The following is a 25471-nucleotide window of genomic DNA, read 5'->3' as shown; positions in this document are numbered from 1 at the left end:
TCAAATAGTTCATTAATTAAAATTTTATTTGGCTATAACTCTGAACCGATGAAAATAGGTACTTATAATGTATCGTTGAAATTCTCTCAATCAGGGCTTATTACTGCAATTAAGAAAGAGTTCAAAATCCAATTTTTTTTGGATTTTGGGCTTTTTGAACACTTTTGGTTCACTCGATTACAATCAAAAGGGGAGGTGCACAACTAGATGTTACAACAATCCTAAATCCAAAATTTCAACATTCTACGGCTAATCGTTTTTGAGTTATGTGAGATACATACGTACGTACAGACGTACCCCGAAACTATTCGAAATGAATTCAAGGATGGTGAAAATGGATATTTCCGTTGAAATCTGAAAACCGAAATTTTTCAAGATCACAATATTTCCTTTACTTCCTACAAGGAAGTAATAAATATTAGTTAATTTGAAAAATTTCACGAAAAAAAAATTTGGGGGTAAAAACACTACTTCCCTGACACCAAGATAGCATAGATAAAAAGTTACTTGTATGAATGAATTAGTCATAATATTAAAATAAAAAATATTTCAGAGCAGTAACCTGTAAACTGATATAGTTTATATTAATTAATTTTTTATCTGATGTAGTATTATGTATAGTACTTCGTACTGAAATCGTAAAATTTTTTTCAAAATTAATCACGTTAAAAATAAACTAGAAAAAGAGCTGCTAAACGGTTTTCAAAAAATAAAAAAACAAAACTTTACTTAAAATCTAAAACTAGAAGGTCATTTAGTTTGTTGAAATATCAGCATCGGTAGAAAATCACAAAACAGTTTACTCGTACATAAGAAATTAAATAAAAAATGAAATAAAGAAGGCTTTATTCTGCTTGAAAGCAGAATAAAGACTGTAGCGATAATCACCAAAGAATAATTTAAAATTTAAAAGTTCTTGTGGCAGGAAAAAAGCGGTAAAAAATGGACAGATGAGCAAAATCAAAGCTGGGCCAAAAAAAATTATCTCATGGAAGAAGGGAAAAGATGCTGGAAAGAAGTGATATTTGCACGGTTCAAGTAGGTCTTTTCACATAAAAAAGAAATAACAATAAAAATGACAAAAAAAAGTTAAACTACAAATAATGTTTCTAATATACTAAAAATGAGTAAAAAAATACCAAAAACTGTTGTCATTTTAGATAATCCCAATCAAAAATACAAATTTAACTTAAAAACATCTAAAATGCAGAAACCTTTTTCTTTTACATTAAAAATAGAACAAAATTTTGTTATCGATGACATTCAATCACAGAAAATAAACAACGGAAAAAAATGTAAGGTTCTTTGAAAAGAATTTCTCAAATAAAGCAAAATCAATACAAAAAAAAAAATCATTAAACTAATCGATAAAAGATCATATAAATTAGCATAAAGTACACAAAGTGAAAAACAACAAAATGTGTTATTAGAACAAATAACAGCCTTAATACTCTTAATATTTCCAAAAATTGAATAAACTCATCGATTTTTACAACATAATCACCCAAAATATTACCAATTCTGTGCAGCAGGTTAAATTTCTAAAATGGTGCTGTATAATGCTTATGATCAAATGAATTTGACAAATAACTGAATCTTTATTGGTCGATTTTAAACTGCAGTTACAATCTAAAATTTAAATAATTATCGTAGTTTTTACAATTTGATAACCTCCTGATTGTATTATTATTGTTAACGATCAATTCTTTACGTTGTGATGAACCAGATATAAATTCAATTTCGGTTAAAAATAATATAATATACATCAATGTAATTAATTCACTTGTCTACTTAAATAGTACGGGTTCAATTAATGGCACTGTGTTCAGCTTAATAGGTCAGACTAAGACTAAAACAATGGTCGAATTACAATTGGATTTAAAACAACCATAAAAATCTATGTTATTATCTCAATAAAAAAAATTTAATTTCATTACTCAACCTCTTAAAATATTCTTTAAAGAATATATTATTAGCGCCACCTATACTTTCTTTGTGCTGTTCAAAATGCATAAATAAAAACAATAAATGCTAATATCTCTAAATAAATTAATAGCGTTGAAAATAAAGAATGTTACTTAAATTCAGTTCTCAAATTATTAAGCCTACTTAGATAATTTCACAAAAGTAAATAATATATTAGGCTAGGGTTAAGAAAATTGGAGACTAAGTAACAAAGAAAATTTTTAACGTTTTTTTTTTTTTTTTGTAAAATCATTGACAAACATTTACAAGCTATATCTAAAAATTAAACAAATGAATTAGCGACATATGATTTTTTTGAGTTAAATAATATTGATATATCATCTATGTTAATCAGTTCAAATTTTAATTTTAAATTAATTTATCTTTTGTCTTCAGTCATTTGACTGGTTTGATGCAGCTCTCCAAGATTCCCTATCTAGTGTTAGTCGTTTCATTTCAGTATACCCTCTACATCCCACATTCCTAACAATTTGTTTTACATATTCCAAACGTTGCCTGCCTACACAATCTTTTCCTTCTACCTGTCTCTCCAATATTAAGGCGACTATTCTAGGTTGCCTTAATATGTAGCCTATAAGTCTGTCTCTTCATTTAACTATATATTTTTCCAAATGCTTCTTTCTTCAATTTGCTGCAACATCTCTTCATGTGTCACTTTATCCACCCGTCTGATTTTTAACATTCTCCTATAATAGTTTCTTCGCAAGTGCTTCGATCATCCAAGTTTCACTTCCATAGAAAGCTATGCACCAAACATATACTTTCAAAAATGTTTTCCTGACGTTTAAATTAATTTTTGATGTAAGCAAATTATATTTCTGACTGAAAGCTCATTTCACCTGTGCTATTCGGCATTTTATATTGCTCCTGCTTCGTCCATCTTTAGTAATTGTACTACCCAAACAATAGAATTCGTCTACTTTCATAATTTTTTCTCTTCCTATTTTTATATTCTGTGGTCCATCTACATTATTTCCACTTCATTTTATTACTTTCATTTTGTTCTTGTTTGTTTTTCCATGCGGTAGTTCTTGGTTAGGGTTTCATCCATGCCCTTCATTGTTTCTTCTAAACCTTTTTACGATCAGCTAGAATTAGTATATCATCAGCAAACCATAGCATCTTTTTCTTTTCACCTTGCACTGCTACTCTGGATATAAATTGTTCATTAACATCATTTACTGCTAGTTATCTGTAAAAATTAAAAAGTAACAGAGATAGGGAATCATCCTTGTCAAACTCCCTTTTTTATTACAGCTTCTTTCTTATGCTCTTCGATTGTTACTGTTGCAGTTTGGTTCCTGTAAATGTTAGCAATCGCTCTTCTATCTCTATACTTGAATCCTAAATTTTTTAAAATGCTGAACATTTTATTCCACTCTACGTTGGCAAATGCCTTTTCTAAGTCTACAAATCCCATGTATGTCAGTTTGTTTTTCTTTAATCTTCCTTATACTATTAATCTGAGTGCTGAAATTTCTTTAATCTTCCTTATACTATTAATCTGAATGCTGAAATTACTTCCTTTGTTCCTATACTTTTCGTGAAACCAAATCAATCTTCTCTTAACACTTCTTCCATTCTTCTCTCAACTCTTCTGTACAGAATTCTAGTTATGATTTTTGATGCATGAGTAGTTAAGCTAACTGTTCTGTGTTCTTCACATTTATCTGCTCCTGCTTTCTTTGGTATCATGACAATAATACTTTTCAAAGTCTGGTGGAACTTCCCTTTTTTCGTAAATACACACCAATTTCTATAATCAATCGCTTCCTCATCTGCACTGCCCAGTAATTCTGCAGGTATTCTGTCAATCCCAGAAGTCTTTCTGCCATTCTAATCTTTTAATGTACTATTAAATTCAGTTCTCAGCATTGCATTTCCCTTTTCATCCTCTTTGAGTTCCTCTTCTTCCTTGCTGAAACCGGTTTCTATTTCATTTTCTCTGAATAATCTTCAATATATTCCATTCACCTATCAACCTTTTCTTTTGTATTATAAATCAGTGTATCACCTTTATTTAACACAATATTAGATTTTAATTTATGTACACAAAATTCTCCTTAACTTTCCTGTATGCTCCGTCTATTTTATCAATAATCATTTTTTTCCCCACTTGTTTATTTCTCTTTACTTTGTTTATATTTATTAAAAAATTATTTATACTTCTTTCAGTATAATAATTTGTTTTGATTGATTCGATTAAACTGTTTATTGTTGTGAACATATACGACTGTTTCAATCATAAAAATTTAATAAGGTTGATTTCTAAGATTTCAGATTACGGATGTTGTGAACATTGTTACACCAGATCGGTTTCATTTAAATTGTTAATAATTATAAGTTTAAACTAAACTTTATCTTTGGATCGCTGTCTAACTAAAATGACAATAAATTTTTTTACATGGTTTTCCTTAATCCCATTATGAACAGAAATGATGTTATTTTTGGCGATGCTGGATTTTCACTCAGGGACCATAAGAGTTTAACGATTTTAGCAATTAACATTCAAACATTCTGTTGAAGTTTGTAAATAGTAATGTTTTGAATGAAGCGGTAGTTGTTTTTTTGGAAATAATTTATAGTTTTTTTTTTAATAATAGAACAAAAATGTAAACGGTATTCTTTATTATTTTTCATTATTTTTAAATTAAAAAAATCATCTTAAAAATAAAAATCATTAAAAGATAAAAAAAATCTTATGCAACCTGCACAAGTAGACTGACTTTTTGTTATTTTATTTTGTTTCCTTTTGCCCCTTTCAAACACATACCCAAATCATCATCACCCTCAGAATAACTCTACCTGAGTATGCCAAACAGTAATGCTAACAATAGATTTTGCATATTAAAAACTCAGTGTTCTAACTTGTAGTGTGATAATGAACCACGCTTCTTACTTAACCTGCTCAAATTTTTTTGATCACAAATTGAGTGTAACTCAAGAACCACCCGATCAATCTTCATCAAATTTTATGCAAACTATTAAATTATGCAAACTATTAAATTTTATGCAAACTATTAAATGTATAAACTACTACATCATATCTAAATATCACTGAAATTGAACTAGTAGTTTTTGAGACTTTTGAGCCACAAAATTTTAAACATATGCCCATATATATAAAAGAAACCCCATTTTAAGCGAATGATATTTTCACACTTCTTGTACCTCAAAATGTAAAGAAAATTCATTTTCACCCACAATCCCAGCATGCGACTAAAAGTAATACTTTTAGTCGCATGTCTTCAAAAAGTCAGTGAAAAGAAAACATTCAGTTAATTTTTTTTTAAATTCTGACTTTTTGAATTTAGTACTAAATTAAGAGTTAATAAACGAGTTTGTTTTTAATCTGGACAAGATCTACCTATAATCTTTCAAATCTTGTAATAAATTGTTTTTCTGATTTCAAAAATCCACTTGCAAAACTAGCTAAAAAAAAATGTATAAAACAAGTTAACACTAAGAAATCACTACTAATGATTTCTTATATATAAACATCATTAGTATTGTTCTGATCATTAGTATAACTTCTTATCATTAATAGTAATGCTAATAGATTGTAAAAGAATCCCACTAAATACAACATTGAATTAAAGCAACAAACGACAAATCATAACACTATCCTAATAATTAAGTATTGAACTTAATATAATTACATTATATAAATGAATACGATCAACATTCAGTAAACCAAGCAGGAGTAGTTAAATTCCCACTGTAAATAATTAAAAAAACTCAACCAAATGTAGGAAGAAAAAGATAAGAAAATAATTTTATCATGTAATGTTAAATAATGATTAAATATAAAATTTAATTATGTTGTCAAAAGATAAAAAAAGTTAAAAACAACAATTTTAATGAGTGCATATCAACGTATCACGAAAACTAAAAATTCAGCAACACTAATAATGATTTTTATTGAGTACATTTTTCTGATTGATCTGGCATTTATCAAGAAATATTTGCAATAAGTCATCATCATTTTTAAATAATAAAATAAATTTTCAGTTCAATAAATTGAACCCAAATTGAATAGTTCTTTTTTTTAAATTATAAACATACAAATATTGACCTAAAAAGTAACAGCAGGAAAAGAAGGAGAGGGAAGTTAAGAAAAGTATTAAACATAATCCATAGTTGGCTGAAAAGAATTACAACATTTAAACAGCAGTAATTTTTTATAAAGGAAACTTTCAAATGAAATAACAATATTTTGGTAAAAGTTATATAATATGTAAGTAATTTAAGTTTGGCATCAACAATGTAAAATGGAAATTAAGATAATCCTGGAAAACTATAGTAGTAAAGATAAAATGCAATTGACTAACTGAAACCGGAACGCTTGATAAACAACTTGTTTAAACAAAAATTTGTTATTGAAATTTGTTTTACTGTTTAACATTAAGTAATTAGTGATGGTGATATCAATACATTCTAGCATTTCATAAACAAAAAGTAAAAACCTTATAACCACTTAATGAAAATGTAGAGGTTTTTATGAAATGAACAATATAAAATACCATCAGTTCTGTAAACAGTAGATCTTGCATTCACCTACTTTGTATTAAATAATGACAGAGTATCATAAATGTTAATTAAATAAAAATTATAATTATAGAAATATATTTACCTTCTCATCACAATAATACCTAAATACTTATAATGGATTAAAGGAGAAATTCTCAATTTTCTTTTAAAATAGTTAGGAAAGACGAAAGACGATATCAGCAAAGAAATGAATAAAGGAATGGTAGGGCCACCATTGTTTTCCAGTATGACTTATCAAAATGTATCGATACAATGTGTAAAGATATAAAACAAAAATATTCTCTTAGTCAAAATTTGATCAATTCTTTAAAAACAACTGAACTATATAATACTTTCTTTTTTAGAATGTTACAGTAAGGGGAGTTATTTATCAATACTGTACCTATTTAGATATGCCTGTTATTTTTTTTTGGCCAATTTTTTTATATAATTGTTACTTGTAATACAATTAATACTAAGAACAGAACACAGAGGAACTGGTTTTTAGGTAATTATGTAACTTTTATTTGAGTTTAATGAATCGAATGATTTTTTAAACATTAAATCACAGAACTTTAAAAAAAATCACTAAAAATGAGGAGATCTTACCCTGAGGAACAATCAATCTCCTTAATTTATATAGTCATTTACTTATTTTTAGTCTGTAAATAAATATTATTAAATTATTATACGCAGCAATATTACTTGCTTTATAAATATTTTTTTCAGATAAATTGCCTGTTGAGCCAGTAAATAAATATTTATAAAATAGAAAAAGCAAAGATGTCTAGTTCATGTTGATAATTAAATTTTTTTTTGGGCGAAAAGCGCCTGTGCGTTATCATCACCCGGAATTTTTTTAATAAAGAGGTAAAATGACACTAAAATAATAAAACTAAATAAGGCTTAAAACTAATACAAATTACAGAACAAAAAATTTAAAACTAAGTTAAAACAAAAGTTGAAAAAGTGAAATAAAACTCAAAACTAATATCACAGATGGAGTCTTTAAAATATAAAAGCTAAAATAATAGAAAGGGAAGCTATATAAAATTTAACTAATTCCGACAGGGAGTGCAAAAGACTCCCTACTCGGATAATAAAATTAAAGACATAATTAAATAGTTAATTCACTGAATTATATATAAAATATATATAACAATTAACATATATTTATGATAAAAATGTATAAAATTAATTAGAAACATATTTATTCAAAAGTCACAAAATTGAGCTATGGTAAATAATTATTGAATAAAGTAACAAAGAACAACGCTTAAAAATAACTCTATAAACAGATGTGCATTTCATCTGTTAAACAGTCATTATAATTGTATTAAAAGAGATATTTAAAAATAAATAAATCTACCAACACTTACAAAATAGCAAAAAAAATTAAACTTTGTTAAACAAAAATTAAATTACCCTTTGTAATCAGTGCTTTGTAGATGTGAGTTTTTTTAAATATTTCTCTTTTTATTTAATCTACTGATAGGGGTTGTTTAACAATCGTAATGTATTTACCCAGTTATACATTTGCAATTTTTATAAATTTGGTAATATTTGGTAAAATACATATATTTGGTAAAATTTGGTAATACTAGCTCCCCATCGCAGCTTCATCTGTGCTATATGGTTACTTGTGTTTCCCATAGCAATCAATACTTTTATTTTATGTTCTTTACCCAAGTAACTGGAGATAGGTGCAGCCAGTCACATATATAGTTACAGTGGCAGTGGCTGTGTTGGTTGATTCACAGCGCCATATACCTTTGCACCCCATAAAAAATTGGAATTAAAAAAACCCTAAAATGGTTTTTAAATACTTATGTGAAGAGTATTCACAAGCCCGAATCTACTGAATATCTAGTTCACTACTGTTAGAATTGGAAAAATTTACAATCATTATTCAAAATTTTTTTTAGCTTTCATCATCCCCTTTCAAGGTCGAGTTTCAAAAATCTAGAAATTGGTTTATTAACAAGAAGATTACACTCACCAAAAGTCAGGTTGATTTCTTCATTTGTTACCGAGAAATTAATAAAATAACGGAGTTAAAAAAATCAAAAATCCATTTTAACACTTTTAATCTTTGAATTTCAAAAAATGTAGAAATCAATGTTTAGATATTCATATTAAGATTACACACACCAAAAATTAAGTTGATATGTACATCTGTTACCCAAAAATTAAAATAAAAATAAAAAATAATAATATTGTGTCCCATTAAACTTGAAATTTAAATGTGGATTTTCTTAGTATAAACTTACACTGTAAGGAGAAAGTGTATACAAATTTATCTTCAGTAGTTTTTGTTGGGCATTGATCACTTACAACTTATTATTTTATATATATATAAACACACACACACATACCATTCCCTGTCTTGGCTTCCCCTGAGATTATAATGTAGCCAACTAATGGGTTGGCTACCAATGGGTTACCTAACCAATGGGTTAGATAATGATCTAACAGTATTAAATTGATAGAACTTTCAGGTATATGATATTTTTTGTGGCGTTTTGATTTTCTGGTAGCAGAATGTACTGACTTTCTGAATTACCAGTTCTGGAAAGTACAACATAAAATTGTCCATGAAAAAACAGTGATCGTAAATCAATGCAAATGTGTTTGAATGTCTGGCCTTGTGCGTTATTGATTATTATAGCAAATGAAAGTTTTATAGGGAATTGCATCCTCTTGAATTTAAATGGTAAGTCTGTTGGAATCATTGGGATGCGGGGTATAAAAGCAAGCTTTCCTGCAGCTGGACCTGTCAAAATAGTAGCCTCAATGATGTGATTTCGCATAATTTTAATTTGCAACCTCATGCCGTTACATAATCTTGGTGAGTTAAAGTTTCGTAGAAAAATAATCAGAACTCCCATTTTAAGATAGAGACTATGAGCTGGAAAACCTACAGGATTAAGAGAATTCAAGAATTCTGGAGGATAGTGGGCTGCATCTTCAGTATTGATTACAGAACCTACAGATCGATATTTCTTGCTTTGCCCTTCAATTTTTTCTAAAATCATATTATTAATTTCAAATACAGAAATATTTCAATGAGTTATGATAGATATTTTGCAAAGCCGCTTGTATGGTTTTTGTAAAAGCTTACTAATTTCTGGATAAATATTGGAAAGGAGATCATCCACAATGTTTTCATCTGCAGAAATGTAGCCATCATTTTGAGGAAGAGTCCCATTTTCAATGTTTAGTAGTTGTAAGAGAAAGTTAACATCACCACCCCCAAGATGAACTTTCATATTAGTTCTTAAGTTAATAGTGAGGAGAAATTTCCATAGGGATGATGATTTAAGGCATGGCTGAAGAATATCAGCCCTAGTTGCTCTTGCAATGACAAGCAATGTTTGCCCAAAGTCTCCAGCAAACATGAAAGTTATCCATTAATTTACTGCACGATCTAACATCTGAAGGGTTCGATCAATGGCTTCAATATGAGCTTAGTAACTCATAGTGCATTCATTCCACACTATAAGTTTAGCATTTTGCATAACTGGTCCAAGTGGATCATTCTCATGAATAGAACAAACACATTCTTGCCCACATGCAACACTTAATTGGTTACTTATAAGTGGAATGTGCAGTTCTCCCACCGTTTATAAATGTAGCAGCTATTCCTGATCATACTACACTGATTGCAACTTTTTTAGTTGAACAAGCTTAAGCAAGAAGCAGATTGATTAAAAACGTTTTCCTAGTGTCTCCAGGAGCATCTAAGAAAAAATCTTTGGGTTGTTGCCAGCAACACTGTCATTTATATTATCAAATGCCTGATGTTGATCTGGTACTAATTTAGGAAGATTAATGCTTACAAACTTTTTCTATTCATTAACATCAAAAGTTTTAACGTTGTATCATAAGCATTAATAGCTTCATGATTATCACATGCTGGTGTTGATAAACCAATATCGCATAGGTATTTCTCATTTAACGTAACAACAATATCTTCAATCTCAATGAGACCTGTATCCAATATTTCATCTGAAATTGTAATCTCAATGTTCTTAGTTTGAAGCCGGATTTGATGTAAAATACCTTTACAAAAAGCTTTTTGGAACATTATCCACAATACGTCAGATTGGGCAGGATGACAAAAAGCTAATATAATTGCAAATAATTCTTTCAATTTAGGTTAAGACTGACAGATAGAAGCATCAGCAAGTGTGTCTTTCCAATGATAATCATTTTCCAATGAGCCAAGTGCAGCACAAGCAGCTTTATATGTTTGGTGTAGCACACCATCAACAGTTTTCAAGAAATCAAAAGATGTAGTTCCTCCTTTAACATTATGCAATAACATATGTAGATGAAAGCATTCACTTTCATTTGGATAAATTGTGTATACTCTACCCAGAGCAGCATCCTTTTTGATTCCAGGAAATTCTTTGATGTCAGTTCTGCGCTTTCTTCAGCCAAACTTATTATTATTATAGCTGTAACATCTAGGAACTTCAGGATACACCAGTGTCTTAGCGAAGTCATCGGACTGACAAAGCTCAAAAAAAGCAATAAGAATGGTCTTCTGTGAACTTTCAAGAACTCGTTAGTAATTTTTTTCAGCGAAATAATTATGCAAATAGTTTTCTACTTGAACTGCTGAGTGAACAATGAGTGGGGTAACATAGATTTATTGGAAAGTCAAAAATCACCAATCAGCTCAGACATGCTATATATCTACCATTAATGTACTGAATCAATTCATATCTTTGTTTTTCAACCGAATAAGTTGCTTGAACCATAGGTAATACATTTACAGATATATCAAACCACTTGCAAGAATTGCAAAATTCAACATTTATGTGGGCATTAAATCAACGTCATAACAGACAATATGGGACGATGCATTTATTATTAATATCAATTATGTTACCTTGCATGTTTAAAGTTGTTATGACCTCCATCCTCTGCACTTCTCCTGCGATAAGTTGTAACCGTCATCTGCAGTTTGAGTGTTGCAAATGTACATTTAAGGATACTATTTTAACATTTTCCATCTATTATGCATAATGATGACCAATTTATATCACCACATGGTCCGTGACAGTATGTTTACAATGTCATATATTTCATATATATGTTATATATTTTCACAGTACATAGCAGTTGACTGAACCAAGTATTTCCTTTTTGTTAATAAGGACTAGGAGTTTCTTCATAATATCGTGTCTATCAGTCGATTTTTTGACCAGTGAATAGTTCATTTTTTATTTCTGACCATTCAGGACTGCACGTAAAAGTTATAAATAAATCTGCATGCCCATGTTTACTCACGTATGTAATAGCATCTTGAGATTTCTCTTGCATATATATCGTGGTGAACCAGTAAAAGATGAGGTAAGTATGACACTTTGACCCACGTTGTAAGCATTAACACTGGTGACTTGTTGCACAGTATCTCAAAGATGAATGTAATCAAGTGCATGATTACATTTTATATGGTTATTACAAATAAAGACTAATCTTTCAGTGATCATTTTGTCCATTATGTCAACACAATATTGATTAAATACGTTTCTGTAATAATGAAAAAAATTGTCAATGTTATCTCGAACCATAAGTTGATAAGCATAAAATTGCATGTAGAAAATTATTTTATTTTGTTCATTATTATTTAGCAGAATAGTTAGATAATAACCATCTTCACCCTTGTTTTAAAACAATATGTTTTTGAAAAAACATACGTGATATTGTAAAGGAGCATAAGAGTGATGAAGCTCAGACACACATTGCATTTGACCATTACAACAATGTAAAATTATATGTCTAGGTCCTTTATCTTCATCGACCAGTAAAACAGCAACTTAATTAGATGTTGGAGCATTATAGCAACCCCTATGATGATTAACAGGTACACGATCAGAATGAATTATTAATTTAAACTCTTCCGTGTTATCCAAAGGTGAGTTGTGAAAATTGCATTTAAATTCTGTGATAAAATTATTATGTTTCAGCAATTGTTGCTGGAGTGTTGTTATTAGTTCCTTCTTCAAGTTTGGAACAATATTAGAATGAAGAGAAGTTTGACGAGCATCAGGAAGGAAGTAAATTTGTAAAAACTGGTGATCGACACCAGGTGCTGGCAATAAACTTCCTATGCGATGATAAACTTGACCTTGAATTTTAAATGTAGGTATAAAATTCCCTTCTACAATTTGTTTAGCATTGAAAGGAGTAATCTGAAATAAAGTGTTATATTTTCCAACATTATCGAGAAAATGTTTTGAGAAAGGATAACATCCTAAAACTAAACCGATGATTGATTCTTGAAGCTCATTAAGTGTAGGAAATGAAACTTTCCCACCAGAACAACACATGCCAGGTGCTTCATCTTTCCATTTTTTGCAAAAAAATTTAATGATTGCATATTTTAATCATTGCACCAATTTGTAAATCTTTACTATTAATATAATCCAAACGAGGATCATATTCAAAAGCAGATCTGAAGTTTAAGTAGCTTTCCTATATTGTATAGCATCGTAAAATAGATCCTCACGCTCTTCCATAGTCTCATGTAAACATGATGTTGACATACACCTCACATCTGTAGATTTTCTATTAATATTACAGCTCTATTTTAGCAGTATTTGTTAAGTTCTTTTTCTAAATTCATGCCAAAACAGAAGAGCTGTAATGTTAGTAGAAAATCTGCAGATGTGAGGTGTATGTCTACATCATGTTTACATGAGACTATGGAAAATAGATAGATAAATTTGAATAATCAAACATTTATCACTGAACAAATATCGCCAAAATCATTCTCTATAGAAAATGATGGTGCATGGGTTTGTTTGTTTGTCATATTTGCTTGGGGACCAGCGATGGAGCACCAGGCAGGTGCACACAGCTCCAGACACCTGCACACGGCTCCCTCCATGCTGAAAGCAAAGCTTTACTTTATGCTCTCTCCTGCTAGAAGCAGTCCGTTGTCAATTAATTTGCAGATTATTTAATTTAATTTTTAAGCATAGATTATTTTAACTTATTATTTACTTATTATTTATTAATTTTATTTATTTAATTTTATAAATTTTAATAATCAAATATTTATTGCTTAATAAATACCAACATAGATTTCCTCAAATGTTTTCGACTATTAAGAACCAATATATCATATTACCAGAAAAATCGAATACAACTGCATGAACCTAACTAATACACGTATATCAAAAAAATGAATTAAAATTGTCTAATAGTCAATAATTAACAATTATCGACAACTTATGCTCTTGTAATTAAGTAAAGTGAATCTAGCGCAACATGTCCACCACCTAGTAGAGAGTCAACATTCTACGTATGGAGGTAGTGAAGCATTATCTTTTTAATGTGTTTTTTTATTGTTGTTTTTAATGTTTTTAGAGATTTTTCAACATGAAATGTATTTATAAACCTTCTCAGTTATGCCAAGAAACATGTGTAATAATTTGGCTGCGATTGGTTGGGTAGTTTTTTGTTTATCCTTAACAAAAAACCCCCTTCCTCTTTATATAATAGTATAGACGTATACAAATAATAATGTATGTAATATATAGTTCATGTCAAGAATGGGAATGTATGCTAGTCATTGATAAAAAAAAGGAAGTAACCAAGCAGTTGTACATTAATGAAAATATTTGAAAACTTACTTATGTACGTGCTATGTTAAACAGAGATGCAGAAAATTCAATGGTTTTTTTTTTTTTTAATCATTATTATCTAAAAAAAGTCATCAATAGGATAATATTGTTTCTATAAAAAAAAATACTCCAATTTTATTTTAGATAAATTGATGAAAGACCTTTTAAATGACTAAATAATTTATTAAAAATGACAATGATGCTTTGTTTTATTTATCAGATAATAACACAAAAGAAAACCTAAACTTTAACAAGTAACAATTAATTTCATTATTCAGATTTTTTGTAGTATTTCTATGAATAGTTCAATATTTTTAAATGTTATGCTAATGAATATGAAAAGAAATCAGGAACTCCCATGACATATGGCTACATTAGGCAACAAATATTTACTAATATCAAGATTTCAACATATAACAAGGTTATGATTCAGTGAGATGGCAAAATGACTCATACAACAACGAATACGTGTGATTTAAATAGGAAAGTTTAACACGATTTTAATCATATAATTAACATTAAAAAAAATAAACATTAAATTAGATAATAAAATAATTAAAACCTAGTAATAAAAAAAAGATCCATAGTAATCGTTTTAAAATGCAACTTTAAATATTTGTTTAAATATTTGTTATGTTTTTGTAAATTAGTTTAACTCAGAAAAAAAGAAAAAAATAGTGTAATTACTGTTACTTTTTAAACAAAATTTTATTTCATCTCTAATTTCTACAATTAATGTTAATAAAAATAAAATAAATATTCTTATAAACTGATTATATAGCACTAATGAAATTTGCTTAAATGAAGGATTTTATTCAACATTTGCATTTTTATTATGTCCTTGTCTTTTGGCCTCAACATATATATTACTTCATAGATCTTCAATTATGTGTTTCACGTATTTTAACTTTTTCCTTGTCTACAATCATCAGTGTTCTGTTATAAAATTATGGAAATTTAAATAATAAAGGTAGACCTGAGAAATAATTTTTTGTATATTTTTTTGTACAAACTTTATATCAAGTGTTTAAAACCTCTTTACTTCAAATTATATCATGTCAAATAATAAATAATTATCAATATTTACTTCAATGTATCCATATGTTAATGACTTAATCTTTATTTAACACATAATTTTTGTCACTAAAGAAACTCGCATTAAAATATTAAAATTTCAATTATGACTTTCAATAATTGAATTTCTTTGATAGGTTTAATATAAACTAGTATTCCACCTATCTCTCTGAACATCATTTATTTTTGAAAAATAACAATATCCATTCCTATCAAATAACATAACAGAACTATTTTTGTGTAATGGAAATAAAATGTGGCTGAGAAAATACACTTAATTATGCTCCTATCCTATTTATTTTTAACTTTACCCATTTCAAATTTTATTGTAAAATTTTTTTTGATAAATTAATTCACCACATAAGCTCAAACCTTGTGCAAGGGCATATGAAAATGGTAATTTTACAGCAAAATATGAAAAATGCCATGCTTGACCAGAATTTGAAGCCAAGATGCTCCGCTTTGCCATGAAGATCAGTTAACTGTGTATTTTGTGATTCATTCTGAACAAGAATTTAACATGGATCATAGGCATGTACGCATGTAGGCAAGCTGATCCTAGGCAAAATGCTTATATATATTTAAAATTGATTCTTTTTTTATTGTATTTCTCAATATCTTCCTCTGTACTAATTATATCAAAGACAAAAGTAAACCTTAGCTTTCCACCAGCAATACAGAATCTAACAATATTTCTTACTTTATTTTATTGTTTCTTCAATTTTTATATTAAAAGTGTTTTCGAGGGTTTCCTTCATCATCAGTTAATCAAAATTTAAAAAAAAAAATTACACATTAAAATTACAATATTAAAATTGTTACATATATTGTAAAATATGTAGTCAAAAATTAAAATAAAATCCAATGAATAACAATTGTAGATATCATTTCTTCACTCAAAAAACAAAAATTTCTGTAATATGAATAAAACTGTTTTTAACAAAACGATACTGATATCAAAAAAGGTAAGACACTGCATTTCTATTATCAAAATTTGTTATTAATTCAGAATTTTCTCTTAAAAAATACATGTTAAATATATGTAATAGACAATAGATATGCAATAATAGATAATAAACAATGTTTAAGCATTCCATATATTAAGCAAAAAAAGAAAAAGTTTTACAAAATTCTTACCAGCCCAATTTCATTTATTAAACAACGAATAATCATAATAATTGTATTATTCTGTAAATATCATATGTATTATTCATTGTTTAATAAATGAAATTGGACAGATAAGAGTTTTCTAATAAATTTTTCTTATTATACGGTACGCTTAAACATTGTTTATTATCTATTATTATACATTTATTGTCTATTACATATATTTAACATGTATTTTTTTTTAAAGAAAATTCTAAATTAATAACAGATTTTGATAATAGAAATGTAGTGTCTTTTCTTTTTTGATATCAGTATCATTTTGTTAAAAACAGTTTTATTCATTTTACAGAAATTTTTGTTTTTTGAGCAGAAGAAATGATATCTGCAAGACTTTTACGTACGGTTTACAATTTCATTGTAATTTTTTTTTGATAACACTGCATTTTGTTAGATTATTCTTTTATTTTTTTGAATTACTGATTGTTATCTTATGGATTTATTATTAGAATTTAATGTCCTTCTAAAACAAACAGACTGAGTTTCACAGCCAATTTTTTTTGTTAATAGTCATATCATTCACCTTATACCATAATTTTCCTTTTTTAATAAAACAATCTCTTGTAAACTAATACTTTTATTTTTTTTTTAAAGATGTGATGGGAATTAAAAATTCATTTTCAGTAATTTCATTTACATAAGAACATTTACTTACTATTAAAACAAGCAATAGTATATTTTGTTTTAAATTTTATTATTTCAAGACATTATCAAGTTTTTGTACGCTACCGAGTACTATCAAGTACTGCTATCTAGCAGTGCGATTCGTAAAGGTACATTAAAAAAAATGAATAGAATAACATATTTCAGTCCATCAAATGGGAAAAAAACCGTTGCCTAACAATATTCGAGGTATTCTTTATTACAAATCTAACTGAACTGAAATATGTTTTCAAACTTATTTTTTTCCTATTTTTATTTCACTGTTACGTCAGGTCATGTTTAGAACTGTAAACATAGTTGGTTGACGTCATCGCCTCTTACCGACAAAGTTCAAACGATCTCCATGATAAAATAAAAATATTGCCTGTGACCAGCCACACATACAGTACTTTACTCTTCAGTGCGAATTGTCATTATAGAGGCCTTTACTGACTCTCTTTGTCTTATTAATTGTTCCAGTTCCACAACACATATGAAATTTAACGCTTTTGATTGCGCTTTCCCATAAACTATCAAAATGTGGTGAAGAGAGGAATAAATGACCAGGTTATTATACCTTGTGTAGTTGTGAATGCTTAAATAAAAAGTAATTATTTTACAGTACGTATTTCTTGGCAAGTTAAAATATGTGAACTTCAGTGGAAAATAAAAAGAAATAATACTAATTTTATTTTTAATTTAGAGAACGATAATAAATAGATAAATAAAATAATAACTAAAAATAAATAACATTCCAAACAACAAGGAACTTATATAACTTGGAACATGAAACAGTTATTAGTAATAAACATATTAACTTAAGACCTACATGTAATGATTAAGTTAATACATAACATATAAATATGGTAATTACCATTATTATTATTATTATTAAAACTTTTAGAAAGAGAGCCCATATTTCTTCGAGAATTATGCTTTGCTTTTATCTGTATGCAACAGATAAAAGCAAAGGAACATCATTATAGGACCAAGATCAATTGCTGTTGTTAAAGTAGCCATATCTACAAATTCTGTACTAATTAACATTTCTGACAGCAACGCTACATAACCAAACGAAATTACAAGAACAATAATAAGAAAATAATTAAATCAATAAAAAATATTAATTATATAAATAATTTAAATCAATCATTTCAGATTGATAATAGGCATAACTTATGCACAGGTCTTCTTAACGAACCATTAATTGTACAAAAAACAATAACCTTTACAAGGTTGTCAGAACCCAGGTAAACCTGGGTGATAATTTTTGGAGTAATTGCCAATGGCCTAAGCAATTAATTTTAATTTTTTGGTGATTGAAGTCAGCTTAGTGATCATCAAGGAGCTTTAGGATTCCCCCAAAAGTAGTGAAAACTATTATCATAGGACATTTTCTCATAGGATTTCCACTCATTCACTCTATTAAGAGTACAGTACTGTATGTGTGGTTGGCCACAGGCAACATTTTTATTTTTATTTTTGACAACATACTTTACAATATATGCGACAATTTTAATATTTTAATTTTAATGTGTAATTTTTTAAAAAAACCTTTTTGATTAACTGATGATGAGGAAGCGCTTTTAATGTAAAAATTGGAAAAACAATAAAATAAAGTAAGAAACATTGTTAGATTCTGTACTGTGGTGGAAAGCTAAGTTTTACTTTTCTTATATATATACATTTATTTTATTATAATTCCAATACTTTAAAATATTCTAATAATCACATAATAAAATTAGTAAATGATATGTCTCAAATATTTTTACAGGTTGGATACATAGATGCAAATTTAACAGTTTTGCTACTGGTAAATTTACTTATAATTAAATTACATAGCAGTGTAGATAGAGTTAATCCAAATTTACTAAATTGAAACTTTGATATAGTAGTTGATATAATAGTTGATATAACTTTGATATAATAGTATTGGTTCAGAGATCATTATATATTAGTAAAAAAGGGTCTAGGAAACAGTCAGCATCAGCAATAAGTAATCTTGAAGTAAAGATTGTTTAATTACATAAAATTTTATTATGATAATATTATAATAAAAATAAACTCTTTTAATAAACCTACTATAATATTTTTATGTTTGCTGCCATATTTTAGGTTGTCTTAATGATCAACAAACTTCAAAATATTCTCATACTAGTTTGCCGCCAGTCCATTTAGCCGATGCTTGACTACTTCTTCCAAAAGATTATCAATTGTAAATCACTTTATCTAAAATTCCTTAATTTTTTGAATGGATTCAAGATGAATAAAGTTAAGTTTAGATTATATGTGAGTTGTTGGAAATATTTTATCTGAATTTTATTTGGTTATTGAAATAAACAAAATGAATAATTTTCAAATTTCAATCAATACAGTTATGACTATTTGCTGTAATTCAATGCAAAGATCCATTTGTAAGGAAGAAAACACAGTATTTTACAACAGCAAGATGTAACATTTCTATTACCTCATTGCAACAATTATACATAATATTAATCAATTAATTATACTTAGTTAAAAAAAAAAAGATGATGACAGCACCAAGATAGCATTTTTATTATTCATTCTAATATTCTCAGTCTTTAACTAAAAATATATATTAAATAAAAAATTGATAGCAACCTTATAAAATATATAAACAAACTGCATCTGACTGCAATTATAAGGTTTAGAACAATTTATTTTTAAATTTGTGGCATATTATATTATATTTATAAAAAGCATATATACTAGATGGCCATTACAAACTAGTATCTGCAAAAGATATACCATTTATTAAAGTTTTCAAATCAGTATTTAACCACAGTTGGTTATAGTTTTACCTTTGATGAGATTACCACTAATTTTTCATTTTTAATCGGTGTATTTTAATTCAAGACTGAGGATGTTATACTTAAAAATGAAACATACTACATAGATGAGAGCCGTGATTATTTTATTATCTTGAAAGGAAATAAAATGAATAATTTAAATAATTGATGAAGATAATAGATTCATTATATTTAATAAATTACAAAAATATATAATCTTACCTTCAACAGCAACAGATGCGAAATGACAATCTGCACCAAGACAATTTTCAACACTAACAACATATTTTCCGCTATCATCAGATGAAACTGGATCAAGTATAAGAGAAGACTCTCCTTCGCTAGTTTTAGGGTCAATATTGGTGATTATTTGCATGCAGTCTTCATTAGATAATTCTCTGCCCTAAAAAGAACAAATATAAAAATGAATGGAAATAATAATAAAGTAATTATATGAAACCATTAGTAAAACCAACAAGCATACAAATAATTCAATTTAATGATGATTTTTTAATAATAAAGTCATCACATCATGGAAATAAACACCCTGACGAATAGCACAAGGGAAAAGAACATCCTTGTTGGACTACCTTTTTTATTATGCCTATACAATCCTACAACTTTAATAAATTTAAAAAAAAAAATGTATAAATAAATATTTTTTTTTTTAGAAAATAAACTGTTTTTTAATTATTTAAAAAAAGTATTTTTTCCACGTTGATCAATGAATATATTTCTTATTAAACTACAACGCCAATCTCCACAGCACAACAGTTACATGTCTACCTTCCATCTGAAGATTGTGGGTTCGAGTCCCAGTCAGGCATAACCGATTTTCACACATTAAAAAAGAAGTTAATTTCTCATTATCGCCAACCAAGAGCTTTTACAGGGTGCTAGCCAAAATAAACGGAATGTAGAAGAGTTAATTGCTGGTTGGAGTTTTTCTTCAAGTAAATCAATTACAGAGATTGAATATATTTATTTCTTATTCTAAAGAGACACACTGCAGATATTTCTGTTAAAAAAAAATCATAATATTTTATGTACATTGTGTGTGTTAAAAAAAAAGCAGGTTTATTGTGCTGGGACGGCGGGAAGGGTAACCTCTCAGTGGGGGGTGTAGTGATCGTCCAGAAGGGAGGGCTATAGCATCTCGATGAAACTGAGACGACCCCGTTGGGAAGCCAAGAAGAATGCAAGATAGGGGGGCAGTCGACTGCCACAACACTCCGACATTCCTGTGCATAGCCTAACAGCGGTGGCCGGGGATGTTGGGGGTGTTTAACAAACTTGAAAAAAAAAGGTTTATTGTGCTAAAGTGTTAAATAGTATAGGCTTTAAGTACTATGAATAAATACTTTATTAAAATCAGTATAGTTAATTATAATACATTTCACATATTGCATCAGGATAGATAGTAAAATAAAAAAAAGAATTGCCCCACCATTTGTCTAGATGGATCAAAAGAAACCATCATAAGAGCAGCATTACAAATGCATGATTAATAGAAAAAATAAATGTGGTACAGTTCATATCAAAACTTGTAAACAATAAATATATGAAACTTTACAGAAAATATGAAAAGATTCTCAATAAATATAGAAAAATAACACTTAAGAAGAAATAAATAAGTTATTTGACCGTTTTGTACACATTTATTAAAAATATAGAAAATAATTTTTTTTTTTTAAATTATTATCAATTTTTAAAAATTTACTGAGAGAGTAATACCGAATCTGTAAAAGACAATATTTAAAATAAAATGGTGGAAAATTTTTAAATTGCTTGATTATATATTAAAAAATACAATTGAAGCATAAGGCTCCATCTGATATGTGCCCTGAATTACAGAAAAGAATTCTTTAAAATCGTTTTATAAAGATGGATATTAATCATTTTTAAGGAATAACCTACTATTTTCCTAAAGAAAGGTAGAAGAAACTATATAAAAATAATTGCACAAGTTAGAAATGTTAATTTATTTAATATTAGTCAACATAATTCATACTTATGGGTGCAACGATCTGACAGCCCATCTTTATAGGAAAACTAGTTTGACTTTTTGAAAAGCCTAAAAGTTAATAATATATTATAGATGCTAATATACTTATGCATAATACTGTAATTATTTAATAATTATGAAAAGCTTAGCATTTTATTAAAAAAATATATAAATCTGTATTTTATTACTTTATAAAAGAATACAACTTTTGCTGTTAGAAAAGAAAAGATACTTTTGTAATCTATATCTAACATTGCAACACACAATCTGTGTCGGTGAAATTTTATCATAGTAAATCATTGTACAATAAAACTTACTGCTTTTAGCCATCGAACAGTTGGATGAGGATGACCACAAAATAATGCTTTTAGAATGACTTTTTGCCCCCTGAGAGCTGTTGTATCTTCTGGGCCTTGTAATAAAATAGCGGGCCGACCCTCACAATCATCTAAAGTAGTAGCTAATCTTGATGTACAAGATACAACATAACACTTTGTACAACTTGGAGCGGGTTCTTTATGGCCTTCACAACATATATGTGCTCTACAGTTAACCGGTCCAATATCATCTGGTGTAACTGGATTTATCCTGAGCACAGTACTGTTACCATCTTGATCAACCTTTAAGACAGCAAGATGAAGAATTTAGAAAATTATTACTTTAATATACTATTCAAAATACTTATAACATAAGCAACAATCTGTAATAATATATTTTATTTTACCCAGCGGCTTAAGAAACAAAATTTATACATATGGTACAATGTATTTCACGCCCTTGATATGAAACATACAAGTTTTGTTTTTTTAATTATAATTAAATACTTTTTTTTGATAATAGTAAATACTATATACTTCCTTTAATCAACCTCCATTAAAAGTTTTAAAAAATGTACGTCTAAAAAAAATTAAATAAATGTATGTTTTTTTTTACATTTATACAATCAGGATTGGTTATTTATCCAAATAAAACTTCCTTACAGGCTGAATAAAAACTAAAATATTTGCTCTTACTTATAACAAAAATGAAAAAAAAGTTACATAGCATAAATTTATCTCTATAAAAAACCAGACAAAATAAATATAAAAAATCTTAAAGTTAATATTCAAATGAATTCCGATAAACAGAAGTTACATTTAAAACATTAACATAGAAATATGTACATGGGCCATTAAAAATCATAAAATTTACAGAACCAGCATTATCACTGACATGTGGTTGTTCTTCCATTGGTGGGTTACCAAACAGACTTGTCCAACGTCTTAAATAAGTAGTGAATACTTTTTTGAAATTATTATATTTCTTCTTGAATGTAAATTCCGCCAACTGCCCTACGAGATGGTGCTTGGTATTGCCATATCTTGATATATTACCTTTCACTTCTCTTCACAATATTTCAATACAGGCACATAATAAGCGGACCTGTATTGGGATCTACAAAATTGTAGCTAAGGTTGAACGAAAGGTGATGATATTGTTCAAATTGAAGGCAACTGTATGAATTTTCCAGTAATATGAAATAATAGTAGTTCCAGGGCATATACATTTATGAATGATAGGTAGTAGTGTTTCATGACCGCAAGAAACAACTTCTTGTGTCTCATTGTAAGCAGTGAATACCTGGTTTGCTGTTTCAATAGCACAGGCATTATTGATTCCAGAAACTCGGAAAAGTTTCAATAACTTGTCTTCGATTATATGATTATATTTTCTTCTTCTGACTTTCACTTTATTCATTTCAACAATTTGGCCCTTACCTCTGACTACTTGAGATTATTTTTGTATCATTGCTGTACACATCTCCCACAAATAATTGCTCTGATCTAAAACTGTTGTATGGATATATGAATTTCATTTAAAAGAAACTATTATTTAGGAGATCAAAGCAATGCCCAGAAAGCGACAAATTTGCAAATAGTTTTTTTTTAACTTAAATTATGGTGTTCAAACAAAGTTTATTTAAACTATGAAATGTACTTATGACATTACACTCTCACTTTTTTCTTGTCTACTGCTTGAATGATTAAAACACTGAAAATCATGTATTTTTCATTTAATTTCATTTGTGCATCACAATTTGAACATTTTATTTCACTGTAAAACTCTGTGATTGTAGAAAAATTTCAACGATTTACTATCATCACCGGATAATTCTATAAAACTTATAATTATATTCTCACAAATATTACATAGAAACATGTTTTGATCTGAAGATCAAATTCTAATGGGAGTCCCATTGTATTGGGAAATGACAGTTATCTAATAACAAGAAACTATATCACAAAAGTTGTACTTTGACCTTTAAAAGATCTAATGACTGACTTGAATGCTTTGCGATTTTCAATTCATGTAATTTTGCTACTAAACTCTAGAGACGACATATTTCAATAGTAACACGATTGTGGTTGATAGAATAATAGTAGAGAATTACCACTTAAAATAATCTTCTACTTATTATATTACCACCTAAAATACCACAAATTGTATGGAGAAGTTTTGAATTAATGTTGTATTTCTCTATAATATACATTCCCAGGAAGAATCTTACGAACCATTACGTAGCAATTATTCATACATGGCAGCATAATTAATTAACATGAGAGATCTTTATGTTAATTTGGTATGCCCCTAAATACAAAAAGCTAGGGATTCGCTCTTTCTTGTAGCTGTAATGCACTGTTTTCCTCAGCAATACTGTGTTCAAAATACAAGTGAATTTATAACTATTATTAGAGTATCATTTTTTTATCTTAGTTGATAAATTATTGTACTGACTCTAATACAACCAGTTTATCAGGAAAGTCATTAAAGTGGAACAGATATTAAAAAATGAATATTTGCTTATTTGGGCACTACTACTTAACTGGGCCTGTATTAAGAATACATGTCAGTTTGTAGTTTCTACATGTATACATTTTGGCACAGACAGTCAGTTTAATATATATATATATTATATACAACATTTTAATATTTACTAAAGAGCTTATAGATATTACATTCATTATTATTGTAAATCTATTTCCTCTACACAATATGCAATATGCAGTTGTGCTTGTTATTAATGCAATAAATTAAATCCAGATACTTTAGTACAGTTCATATCATATAATATGTCAAATAATCGGTAACTTTTAACTAGGACTGACCACACAATGTTTGTTATTGTGGTAATGTTTTGTCGGAACTGGTTTTAATCTTTTTTTAATCAGTCATTAATTTTATTAATGTTACATCTCTCTAAAACTATACATTTCAAGCTTTTTTAAAAAAATTACATTAACTTTATTTTATTTCTCTGTATGCACTAATAATACTAGATAGGGAATGGGAGCTAATACTAGATAGGGAATCTTGGAGAGCTGCATCAAACCAGTCAAATGACTGAAGACAAAAAAAAAAAATCTAGTTTAAAATTATTATTTTTTGTGAACAGTTCTTAAGTATTTCTCTTTGTGATTTTATTCTCATATTCATTTGACATACCTTATTCTTTACATATATCATTATTAATTTATGGTCTTCTGTACAATTTATGTCATGTGACAATCATAGATATTTGGTTAAACTACTTTTTATTGAAATTTCTCAGAACATATATTAGTAACTTTCTTCAAATGTAA

The 25471-nt window shown here is 27.9% G+C and overlaps 1 protein-coding gene across 1 annotated transcript in view; it reads right to left on the bottom strand.

Moving 5' to 3' along the window:
* Positions 1–25471, bottom strand: part of Strn-Mlck (Stretchin-Mlck) — a 599211-nt gene that overhangs the window by 51615 nt on the left and 522125 nt on the right. Inside the window, exons 38-39 of the mRNA XM_075373431.1 lie at positions 22169–22471; positions 20069–20249 (exon numbers count right to left, since the gene is read on the bottom strand). Of these exons, the coding sequence (XP_075229546.1) occupies positions 20069–20249; positions 22169–22471 (484 nt within the window). The remainder of the gene's footprint in view (positions 1–20068; positions 20250–22168; positions 22472–25471) is intronic.

This window comes from Lycorma delicatula, chromosome 8 (genome assembly GCF_047948215.1).
Source record: "Lycorma delicatula isolate Av1 chromosome 8, ASM4794821v1, whole genome shotgun sequence".
NCBI lineage: Eukaryota > Metazoa > Arthropoda > Insecta > Hemiptera > Fulgoridae > Lycorma > Lycorma delicatula.
This window is presented reverse-complemented; position numbering and strand designations above follow the sequence as displayed.